The following is a 13,014-nucleotide window of genomic DNA, read 5'->3' as shown; positions in this document are numbered from 1 at the left end:
GAGTTGAGATTTATGTTTTATGAGTTTAATGTTATTGGGCATTTATGTTAACTTGGGTTTTGAGAACTATTACATTTTTGGTTGCCTTTATGAAATTGAATTTGATTGTCATTACTTTTTGGTATAGGACACAATTGTGGTTTGTTAACTTAGGAGGAGTTATCTAGATGCATTGTTATGGGGGTGACTTACAATAAGGGTCCAAGATCCGAAGTGGTTAGTACTAGAGTAACCTGTCATAAGTTATGTAATAAGTGAAAACATAGTAATTAAAATATTTAGACAACATTAAAAAGATAAGTTAGAGATATTGTCTCATTCATGTCTTGGGTGTTTATATAGGCTAAGGATGGGAATGAGATGATACCTGGTGAGGAGTATGACTAGTTTCCTCATCTGCACGAGAGGGTATTCTAGTTGTGCATGTGTCACATTGAGGGTATGGGGTTTAGAGTGCCCAAACCAGGGTAACTCAATGCTTAAGTGTTTCAGGTCTAGTGAGAGAGACCAGACCAAGGGAACTCAAGTAGTCTGACCATGTGATGACACTCCCTAGTATGCAACCTGAGTCTCCTCCATAGATTTTGTATTTTTTGGTGGTGTATTTATTGTTGGAGTTATTGATTGATTTACTTTCATTGATGATAGTTATTTATCTATTGGTTATTGTGCTTTTGACATTTGGTATTTGATTTGGAAGTGTGTCACATTCTTTCAGTATTGCATCTCTTTAATTTGATACTTGATGTGTATTTGGTATCAGGATTTTGACCTTGGTATGTGATATTGGTATTAGTTGATTGTCTTTTTGACCTTGGTTACCTTTCCTTTATTAGTAGTTTGTGTACCCTTGAGATAGATTTGGTTATCGGGATTCCTTTCCTAAGATTGGTTTTATGGTTTGATAATAACATTGTGTGGATCATTCATTATCTTTCCTACACAATGGGAGTGGTGCTTGTTTAGGTTGCCACAAGGTTGGGAGATAATGACTTCTTAACATTTGGGTTGCCCCACAGATTAGTAGAATGGATGTTTGTTGATGCAATTGTAGATCTTATTATTATCTTGGAGTTTTCTATTTCAATGTTGTATCTATGTATCTATGTATCTATGTATTATGTATTATGTATTATGTATTATGTAGCATGTATCATGTATCATATATTTTGAGATCAGATGAGATATTGTATTGTATATTGATATAGTTGTATTTATGATTGCATACCCTACAACATGTGCAATGGATGAGTATCTATGTACAATGGATGAGTATTTCATCAGTTTGCATATGTATCTATTTGTGATTATGTATATGTTTGCATCATGGCTATGGACATTGTATTTAAGATTTAAATCTAATTAATATAATGTCTTAAATACGACTCAACATAAAGAAACCCTTGAAGAATGAAATCTATATCCGTAGTTCATATGTGTAATTGATGTGTGTGTGTGTATTGCTTCCGCATTGTTACTTTAATGATTATTTAACTTTAGATGAAATAATAATTTAATAAACATTTTAAATATTAGATTGATTTTCTCTTGGATTCCCAAACAAGATGTTACAGAAAAATTGTTGCCTTTAGATAACTAGTGTAAAATTTACCTCCATTCCATTCACCCCACAATCACTTTTCCATTCATCAATGCAACACTTCTCAATTGTTCTCTGGGGGAATTCAAAATGTTGCTAGCCCTAATTCAAAATAATTGTGCATATCCCTCCTCACAAATTCCAACCCTTACATCTCAAGAATCAAATTAATTTATATTAGATCTATCCTTAGATCTCAAAATGTCCTACACTCATGCAACTTAAACATCACACACTAAGTTTTGACCACGGTTAGGTGGATGGTATGGGCCCTCTAGCCCCATCTTGTTTGCCATTTGAGATAGTCATTTCTGTTTTCTCTAATCCCACCCAAAGTTAAATATTTTAAAACTTGTTTCCACCTTTTTTCCATCCATCAGATCTCCTACTCAAACAAAATCATTTTTTAAACAAGCATATTTCATTTGCAGTGACTTGTATCAGAATGGGAGCTCCTGAATATAGTGCATGAATGTCTATCATTTCTATTAAAAATACATTGGCAGACACACATGCAAAATGTGGAAGTGTACATAAGGCATGGGAAATGTTTGACAAGATATTTTCTTTACTACTACGATTGCAGGATATGCCCAAAATGTGTTTGTTGACAAGGATTCAAAAACTCTTTCTAATGTAACTAACAAATGTAAATCAAGAGGTTACAATCTTAGATAGGATCCTCCCTTGGTATATTAAAATGGAAGCTTTTCAATGTGGCATGGACTTCTACCACACGATTAAAGAAGGGATTTTCCCATATGCTACAGACATGTAGCAAAATGTGGAAGCATGGACAAGATACCTAATCTAACTGTATTGCATAAAAATGTAATAAACGGAATAAACACTAAACAACTAACATCTATTCCTACATGATTATGCAAACCTCAAAATATGGAAGAGAACATGTCACTAAGAATGACATGAAATAACAAAGAGCATTAAACCATTGAAAATAACACCAATGCAAACCTCATGAAATCACCAAGTGGTTGATGATTTCCTTACTTATTAGATGTGGTTGCTTACTATTCCTGTAGCATAACAATGAGGTAGATGGTGCTTGAGGAAATGAGGAGAGGGCTCTCCTTTTATAGGAAATGAGATGAAACAAACGGTTGAGATTCAATGCAAGATGAAGGGCTAGGATCAATGAGGTGTTCATGAGGTGGAGGCCAAATAGACTCCATGTGGATTAGGGTTTTTGACCAGTCAAAGGGGGAAAGATGCTCACACATGTGTGAGCAACCTTTGATGTGATGGGTCAATGACAGGTGTAAGAGGTGTGGAAGATCATGTTTCGTCACACATGTGAGACACATTTGAAAGCGATGGGTCAATGACAGGTGTAAAAGGGTTGGAGGATCAAGGTTTCTAACACGTGTGAGACACCTTTGGTTCACATGTGAAGGGGGGACAAATGTGTAAGTGTGTAAGAGTCACATGTCACATGTGACTAGGGTTTGTTAATCCTTTGATTAGGATTGTGCAAATGATCAAGGATGTAATTAGATGGGAAACTAGGATTAATTAGTGGATAAGTGGATTGACCTAGGTTAGAAGGATGGGTTAGGTTAGGAAAGTGAGGTTGGGTGAGGGTTAAAGTTAGGAGCCATGTGCTCAAATGGGATTAAATTCAATATTTAATTCCAAGTGAGATTAGAAGGGGTTAATTAAGTAAACGAAGTACTTTACTTAATTAAAGTGAATGGGTTAGGATGCAAGTGGAAAGGCTAGAATTTAAATAAACCTTAGTTTATTTAAGTAAAGGAAAGGTGAATATAATTAAATAAATATAAATTTATTTAATTAAAGGTAGGGATAAGACTATAATTAAATAGATAATAAATATCTATTTAATTGGTCATGAAAAGGGGATTTGGACAATTTTAGGTGTCTACACTAACTAATGTAATGCCTCAAAGATTTATTTACAGAATACAATTACTGTAGGATATGCAAAATGTGGGCACCTGAACTGTTTGGCACATTGTTGTAGTGGAACATTTGTTTGTAGGATATTAGCAACAAATTGGTGTGTTGAAAAAGATTTAAAATTTTATTTAAGCAAGCCACAATGGGAAGCAAAGACACTTCTAGGAGTGATTATAGAGGCTAAAGAGATATCCTTAGCCACAAATGATTTTTAGCTAATACCAACTTTTCATTGAACTTTTTAATAGTTCTTATGCCCAACATTTTACGAAAATGGCTAAGTTTTTACATTCAAAGTTTGATGCATCTTTATCAAAAAACAAATATTTATATTTTCCCTCATTTGAAAGGGATGCACACAATAAGTTTTGACTTTTCATTGTTTATGTTTTGACTTACAATTTATTAAATATTTCATTATAGCTTGGACTTATAAATGCTCCCCCAACCAAGAAAATAATCCCCATACCCTTTGCAAGTGACAAAAATGGAAGGAAAATCATTTACATCACGTGAAAAAGGCCTAAAAAAAATTGGTCAATAAATATTTACCTCGTAGGTTACATCACAGCCACCAGAAAAAATTAACATAGGTAGGAAAACACACAACATTTTCGGCCTGCACACCATTGCACTTAATATTTCTCCTTTCCAAAAGACATGCAATCATGTGAAAAGGTCAAAAACACACAATTGTTTTAGTCTGTGTGTGTATCAAATGAACAAAACATATTGAATGAGAAGAAAATTCACAATGACCTAAACTCATTCGACACCAACTCATATGACGTGCGAAAATGCACAATGTTTTTTATCTACAAATGTCGAATGAGCAAAAAGGACTTCCTACGGCATGCCAAACTCATTCAACCAACTCCTACAATGCCCAAAAATGCATGGTAACAGTTAAGTGTGGTTGGAAAGGCTTTTGCACCCTCACAACAAGATTTCCCTTCCTTCTCACATGTTTTTGATCATGCAAAAATGTCACAGTTTTGACTTTTGCATCATCGCACTAAACCTTTCATCTCTTCAAATTGACCTTGCAAAGTCACGCAAGCACAAAAATACACTGGCGCAACATTGCAACATGATTTTCCATCACAATTGACAAGTGATCCTATGCATGCATAAAAATACACTGGCACAACTTTGCAACAAGAAAGTTATTCCTACAGAAAAGACTTGCAATGTCACACAGAGCATGAAAATACACTTCAGTTTCAACCCACGTGTGCATCAAATGAGAAAAACATGTCAAATGAGTAGAGAAGGCCTCCTACGATACCTAAACTCATATAATCTCAGCTCCTACAACATCCAAAAATAGACATTTTCTGTTTGCATAACATCGCACCAAGATTGTCTATCTCATTGATTTGACTTGTGATGTGGCGCAAGCACGAGAATACACTGGCACAATATTGCAACATGAGTTTCCATCCTTCACACTTGACTTGCGGTCCTATGTAGGGACAATAATACACTGGGGCAACTTCGTAGCAAGAAAGCTCTTCCTACACAAAAGACTTATGATGTCACATAGAGCACAAAAATACACTTTAGTTCCAGCCCACGTGTGCATCAAATGAACAAAACATGTCCAATGAGAAGAGAAGGCTTCCTTTGATGCCCAAACTCATTTGATGTCAACTCCTATGACACCGGAAAATGCACAACATTTTTGGCTTGCATAACATTGAAATTAGATTTTCTATTTCATTTATTTGACTTGTGATGTAGCACAAGCACAAAAATACATTGGTTCGACATTGCAACATGTTTTTCCATCCTTCACAATTGAGTTGTGATCCTATGCAGGCACAAGAATACATTGGTGCAAATCGCATCAAGAAAGCTCTTCCAACACAAAAGATTTGTGATGTCGCGCAAAGCACAAAAATACACTTTAGTTTCAACCCACATGTGCATCAAATGAGAAAAACATGTTGAATGAGCACAGAAGGCTTCCTATGATGCCCGAACTCATTCTATGTTAACTCCTACAATCCCTGAAAATGCACAACATTTTTTACCTCCATAACATCACACCAAAATTTTCTATCTCATTGGCTTTTTCCATAGTCAACTATCGCACCATCACACTGATATTTTCCATCTCATAATAATTTATGGTCATGCAAAAAAATGAAAACATGTTGGAACACAACATCGTAGCATGAAACCTCTTTTTGCACAAAAAACATGCAATGTCGCGAAAACACAAAAATACTCCACATTTTTGGCTTGTGTGCGCATTGAATCAGCAAAATATGTCGAATGAGCAAAAAATAATTCCTATGACAAGCCAAAGTCCTATGATGCACAAAAATGCATAACATTTTTTGACCTATGCAATATCACACCCATGATCCTACGCGAGCACAAAAATGAACTGGATTTTCAACCTGCAAATGTCGAATGAGCAAAAAAGGGTTCATATGACAAGAAAACTCATCCAACCAACACCTAAGACACCTAAAAAGGCACAATGTTGCAATATTGCAAAGGTTGTCAAGTCGCACATGATGTGAACTTGCACCAGTGACTTTTTGACCTTTTCGCATGATCGCAAGGTCAATCTTAGGAGATGAAAGACTTGTTGCGATGGTACAAAAGTCAAAACTCAAGTGTATTTCTGTGCTTGCATGACATTGCATGTCTTTTATGAAGGAAGAATTTTCATGTTACGATCTTGCGCCAGTTTGTTTTCAACCTTTTCACATGATCATAGGCTAGTTTAAAGGGAAGGGAAATCACGTTGCGATGTTGCACCAGTGCATTTTTTGTGCTTGCGTGATATCGTGGGTCTATTGTGAAGGATGGAAAATCATGTTGCGCTAGTCCATTTTTTTGCTTGCGTGACATGTCAAATAAGCAGAGATGACTTCCTACAATGTTTGAACTCATCTAAAGCCAACTCCTACGACACGTGAAAATGCACAATGTTTTCAACCTGTCAATGTCAAGTGAGCAAAAAGGACTTCCGACAACAAGCCAAACTCATTCAACAAGCTCCTACGATGCCTGAAAATGCACAATGTTTTTGTGTGCCTGAGAATGCTAGTAAGAGCTTTGTAAATAACCATTAATCCAAAGCTTCTAGACCTTAATCAATATCTAGAATTTTCAATTGGTTGATTCGCAATGTTACTCGAAATTTGTATCACCATATAATATATTTGTTTCAACACATGGCCGACACTTGTTCGCAATGCATGTTGAAGATTTCAAAGCCTTCATTTAGGCCCTCAATTAAGAATTATACCAAAATTGATTGTACTTCAAATAGCAAATGAATAGAAGTTAAAGTTGATTGTAGTCGGAATAGCAAATGTATGGTATGTGCATGGGACCCACGAAGTTTTAATATAATTTCTAACACAAGGGCTCTATCAAGGGAATTGTTTACTACAATTTTGATGTTGAATATTACTTGATTTAACATAATTTAGAGATCATTGGCATGGGCCCATGCTTTAACGGGTTTCGTTAATCACATAGACAAAAAATAATCGCAAGAAGCCTTCTGTGCTTAGAACTCATTCGATAGCAAGACCGTAGCTGTTAAACAAGTCGCACAGTAGCAGTTAAATTTAGTAGCCCCTGCAACCCATCACTCTAATTACCATTTAATGACACAACCTTTAACAAGGTGTTTGCCACTATATTGCAACCTCACCAAGTGTGGGTCGCATTGAAATCATCAAATGAAATAAATAAAAATTAGATTGCTTCAATACATTTATTAAATTCCAAGTAATAGATTCGCCCTTCATTGTTGCATTGATAATTAATAATGAGTTACCCTTCAAAAAGATTTTTGAAATAAAATCTTTGGTCAACTTCATAGCATGCATAGCAGCTTAAGCTTCTCATTTGTTTTTTGTCCCCTCTACCTGCTTTTTTTGGTTCAATCACCAATATATTACTAGTCCGGTCCCTTGGCCCCTAACAGCCCGGAATGCCCTTCCCACACTCCATCGAAGTTCAATTCGTGCTATCCTTCGTCCCACTTTTATCCACTGTATACCCACGTTTGCTTTCATATTTGGATTTAGCCACTAATAGGCCTGCTGTTATTATATATTTATACATAATTATTTGAACATACATTTTCTGAAAAAATGTCTGACATTTAGATCTCTATTTAAAATCTATTTATTTTTAAAAATAAAATGTATCTACATAGTAAAGATCAACATGTCAAAGAATTCTTATTATTTATCACAGTCGTGATAACAAAAAAAGCTTGAAATCTTTGTGACAGCCATAACAATCTATGAAAACTATTTAACAAAAAAGTATCGTATATAAGTATTCAAATAGTTGTAATTGTTTATGAAAACAACTTAAATGTGATGATAGGGAAAAAGAAATAATTTATATCTTACGTGAGACTATTGACCTGGACATTCAGGAAATCCTCAAATTAGTTTCTAGTACCAAACATCAAGGTCACTGTAAATACCTTGCCACAAATCATGAGCGGCACAATTAAAAGAGAAGTCGAGAGATTTACCTCCCTACAAACCATCCTAACAGTAGTCTCAACTACTGATTATTTTCTTAACACGAATACTCCTCTCCAAGAAAAGGATTTTAAAAGGCTATATATTGATGCTTGTGCAGCATAAAAATATTAACCAAATGCAACAAATGGAAAGCCCCTCCAAAATAGTAAACAAGTTTTCATGATTGCAAAAATATGCATATAACACATCTAACAATATGCCATCCTAGATAACCTGCTCAACTAGCTGCCATTTTTATTTGCTAGTTAAATACCACAATCAAGTGCCTCCAATAATAATGAGTCGTCTCTATTGCCTTTAATACAAATGGCTTTGTAATGAACTTTTATCCATTGTCCTATTACCTCTCGGAAGTTACCATTGCTCTCCGAGCAATGAAGTGAGGTAGCTCTACAAATTCAAAAGATTGACCAAGCTCTGGTATATATGAATTATAATAGACTTAGCCCATTAGTGTTAGATATTCCAGGCTTAAGGTTGACCAACTATAGTTCAAAATCATATACAGTACGTTTGAAAATTTATATTGTATCATACAAACTAATGTTGCAGCTTGCCAAAGGGAGACGATTCTACTATATGGCACAACTTGTCCCAGGTCTCCCTGACTCTTCTGAAAAGTGTACTTGTTTATTCTTGCCTGGGATGACTAAAAACCACAAAATCCCACGATCATGATTCTGCATTTATACAGAGTGACTGTGTTAATTTGCTCTTTAACCAAATGCATGCTTCTCTTCTACCTACTTCATAGCCCCCATTTGCTCAGTCTTCTCTGATCTAAAATCTTTACCAAGATGCAGGTAGCATGCCAATACATGCCCCTCGTGCTCTATGGATAACTATGACAGAAATTTATACTCTTCTGTCGTGCACATGGCTGATATTTAACAATGTACAAATCCATGGTAAGCTGCAGGCATGGGGCAAATGCTCAGAAAGACTGCTGAGTCATTGCACATTTTCACCTGATTTATCATCAAAGAACATGTTGGATCCTACACAAACTCATTTAGGGGGAGTAGGACATGCTGAACGATCTCTATGTCGTTGCATCAATTTATCCTTTGGTGAAGATGTCTTGCCAGCTAAACGCCGCTTCATTTCCTCTGTATCACAGGCATGTATCAAAAAATTAGTATAAATATCTTCTATGAAGAATATAGTATATACACTTCACACAAAATAGTTACCTCGTTTTCGCTCGAGTTCCTGATCAAGCTCTTCCTTCCAGATCCGTTGGCGTTCCGAGAAAATGACACTACAAAGAAATTATTATTAGAGTATATTGCTAAAAGAATCACAAGAGAACTAACAATAATTTACATATCAGACCAGGTGCATGATTTATGTATGCTATTCCCAGAGAACAACATGCATGCCAGGCATTTCTAGCTATTATGAAAATACCTTGGGCTGGCTGGTCCTTGATGTATTTCTTGGTTAAGGCCTCTCCATTCATTTAGCCGTGGTGAGGAAACCTCTTTCAGTGGATTGACATTGGCACCAGAAGCAGCTCTTGCAGGACTATATGAGCTTATGCTTACATCACTGTTGCGGTTGCTCCTGTCAGGTGAAGCACCATTGGATCCTTTACTAGGTGAGTTGCAAATTATTCGTGCCGGTGCACCATCACTATCATCAATTTCATTTTCTTGATCTTGAGTTGCATTCATGGTATTGTAGAACTCCTCATAAAGTGGTGTTTGCAGCTTTTTTAACTCTAACGCCTGTCATGATTGCAAGTACAACACATTGAAATAAATAATGTAGCATTATGATCATAGCACTTCAAAATATAAACATAAAACAAACCTTCTCATCCAGAAATGCTCTTATTTTCGATTCTGTAACCTCATCATCATCATCATATTGCGGACGTCCACATTGAAAACTGAAATCATTTCCATCTGTTTCAGAATTTTCACGTGCAATAGAGGATTTACGCATGTCATAACCAAATCTTTGCGAGGCCCTTGCAGCCTTGCTTTCCTTTAATTTATACCCCCATTCATCTTCAATGCCTGATGGCTCTGACATAGGATTAAAACTCTGAAAAAACAAATACTAAAGAATTAGAACAAACATAAATCTCCCTAGCTGGTCCAACAAAGGTAACTTTTTAGACATTTGATTTTAGTAATTAAAAGGGAATTGATGCAATTGTGGTCATGGAGATCAAAGGAGTGAATCATCCAGACTTTCATAGTGGAGACCTGGCTTATATACTTAAAAAGTAAAGCATTGAACATTATTACAGGTAAGCTACCATATCCAATTCTAGATGTGGTATACTGCAATAAAGGCCATGGAAAAGTCCTGGTGACATTGACATAACCGATAGCCCTCAGTCATGGCATCCAAGCCAAAGGTCACATCAGAAGAGGAATTTACTAATTAGAAAAATACAGAGGGGCCAATGAGAGTAACACAAATTATAATCATGATTCTTTATTTAAACAAATCTGGCCTTCCTTAACAAACATCTATTTTGGTCGAAGCAGATTTTATGCAATCTAAACATACCTTTCTAAAGAAATCGGGTCCAATAGAATCAAGCCGCACAGAACAATTGAGATCCTCCTCTTGAAGGAAGTTATTAGACATTTCACTTTTCAAATTTGAATCTCGTACATCCTTTGCAGTTGACTGACGTATTGAAAATGCTCTTCCAATTGAGCTCCTCACACTCCCAAGATTTGGCATGTCTTGCATGCTTTTAGCTGTACTCAGAATACTATTGATATCAAGGCTGCATTAACAGAGAATACACATTGTTTCATGTAAAACTCGGATCCATGCAACTAAAATACAAAACGTCCTCTCGTCAAACAGTAAATGATATGACAAGTGTATTCAGGGATTGAACATTAATGAGAAATAGTTCTAACAGATTAAATAAAAATCCGAAATATTATACATTTTCTCTCTTTAAGGTTCCTTCCAAAGTGTCAAAGATTATTCAACGCAATCCATTTTGCAACCAAAACATGGAGATGGGTGCAAAGAATTTGATAAAGCAACCACTTACGAGTTCCTGATGAAAGCAGTTGACTGCCGTAAAAAATTCACTGAACGTTCCTGAAATTATGCAAAATAAGAATTGAATATCTACTCAAAGTACCATTAGGCTTGTAGGCAAACATCAGTAATTGAAAAAATACGGTACAACTTACCAGAGCAGATGCTCTAACAAAAGGATGAGGATCTTGGTACGTTCCAACAGCAGAGTATCTAACAAGAGGCAGGGGATCTTGGCCTTGACCACGAGCAGAGGACCTAGCAAGGGGGTGTGGTTCTCGGTATTCTCTAACAGTAGAGGACCTAACAAGAGGATGTGGTTCTTTATAACCCCCAACAACAAAAGGATGCTGTAAAATAAAAAATAAGAATTAGTAATAGCACCATAACAATTATCAATGGAAAGAAAAGATATTTGAAGTCAAAACCTGGAGCAGTTCAGTTGCAGTTGGTCTCAAATTTGGTTCTCTGCACAAAGCATGCAATCAGATTGTTTTAAGAAAACTGCTAGAATATATAACTAGATAGAATTACCATTCACACTTGTCCTCATACTCCTAAGGAATCTTTATTTCAATGTATTCTAGCTACTTGACTGAATGAGTATCTTGACAATATCCTATCTGCCGCCACAATAAGTTAATTTAGTTTTAGTACATTAAAAATATTTCTAATCATGCAATCTTACCCACCTGATTCTTGTTTCTATTAATTATTCTACAGATATCAAGGTTAACAATCAAAGGAAACACAAGCTCATCCTCCTTTGAATTAGTCAAAGCTAAAGCTTTTATCTTTTTTATCACCCAGACTGAATTAAACTTGAAGTTTTAGCTTAGATATGTACAACTGGAAAGTCTTCTTTAGGTTTGGAAGTAGCATGCAATATCAGTAGTATCTTGTTTTCCCAATAATAGGCAGCATTCACCTGTTGTCCTTTGAGCTAGTCAAAGGCTCTAGTCTTATTTATCGTCAAAAAGAATCACACTTCAATTTAGAAATGTGTGAACAGGTAACTGGTTTTTAGGTGAAGCAGTAACACGCAAGAGTAGAGCTTATTACAAATAACAATATTTAACATACAGATATATAAAACTTTAAAGACGGGCAGAAGAGTATGTTTGCATCTTACAATGAAAGGTGCTATTACTTAAAAAACTGAAGCTCAAACTGAAATCTCGAAACAGGTACAACTGTCATGGTAAAAAGCACATTATTTGAGTTATATCTCATAATACATTATAATCTATGTTCCACGAGTTTTGCGGATGGGGGCATGTTTCCAGCATGGGTACAGTTGAGGATCAATTTTTAGGGGGCAGTAGGGGACGCCTATCTATCTATCTATCTATCTATCTATATATTAATATATATATATAGAGAGAGAGAGAGAGCTTAATACATACCAGTGGTCTTGAATTGAGATTTCACCTTTGAATCGATAAGAAATTGAACAAAATTCAAATGCTTACATTGTCCATATATGCATATATATAACAAAAATGCTCAAAGGTTCCAAATTTCAACCATGGAATGACATAAAATATTAAAATGTAAATAAGTAGAAGGTAGGTCTAAGAGATCAAGCAGATTTGATACTGTAACCTCCCCTTTCAACTGTTGTTCACTACTTGACCAGCTGCTTCTCTTGCTTCTCCTCTTCCATCACAAATTTGGAAATATATTCTTCTTCTTTTGGTTGTTTTATGCTTAGATTAGATTTCAGTATTGTTAGATTAGCCAGCCTTTTTTTCAAATTAAAACTATCTTATTTTTAACACAGAGAGTTCAAAAATGGCTTGGGCCATAGGGGACGACTGGAAGTCCCTAAGATGGGTAGGGGATTTCTAGCTGTCCCCTACATCCTCAACCACTTTCGGAGCTGTTTCAGGGTCTGTTTCTGAGTTTTGCAAAGAAAAT

The 13,014-nt window shown here is 35.6% G+C and overlaps 1 protein-coding gene across 2 annotated transcripts in view; it reads right to left on the bottom strand.

Moving 5' to 3' along the window:
* Positions 1–13,014, bottom strand: part of LOC149558427 (mitogen-activated protein kinase kinase kinase NPK1-like) — a 72,639-nt gene that overhangs the window by 47,253 nt on the left and 12,372 nt on the right. The window contains exons 10-17 of one of the 2 annotated variants that reach the window (XM_089832675.1): positions 11,523–11,562; positions 11,250–11,444; positions 11,105–11,154; positions 10,600–10,825; positions 9,889–10,125; positions 9,484–9,803; positions 9,267–9,334; positions 8,283–9,182 (exon numbers count right to left, since the gene is read on the bottom strand). In XM_089832675.1, coding sequence (XP_089688801.1) covers positions 9,082–9,182; positions 9,267–9,334; positions 9,484–9,803; positions 9,889–10,125; positions 10,600–10,825; positions 11,105–11,154; positions 11,250–11,444; positions 11,523–11,562 — 1,237 coding nt within the window. In that variant the 3' untranslated portion in view covers positions 8,283–9,081. Of the gene's footprint in view, positions 1–8,282; positions 9,183–9,266; positions 9,335–9,483; positions 9,804–9,888; positions 10,126–10,599; positions 10,826–11,104; positions 11,155–11,249; positions 11,445–11,522; positions 11,563–13,014 lie in introns of those variants that run through there. The other variant, XM_089832676.1, reaches the window with a different exon arrangement.

This window comes from Cupressus sempervirens, chromosome 5 (assembly GCF_028749045.1).
Source record: "Cupressus sempervirens isolate cs-2001-9-10 chromosome 5, ASM2874904v1, whole genome shotgun sequence".
Lineage (NCBI taxonomy): Eukaryota > Viridiplantae > Streptophyta > Pinopsida > Cupressales > Cupressaceae > Cupressus > Cupressus sempervirens.
Note: the sequence above shows the minus strand (reverse complement) of the source record. Positions and strands in the feature narration are given on the sequence as shown.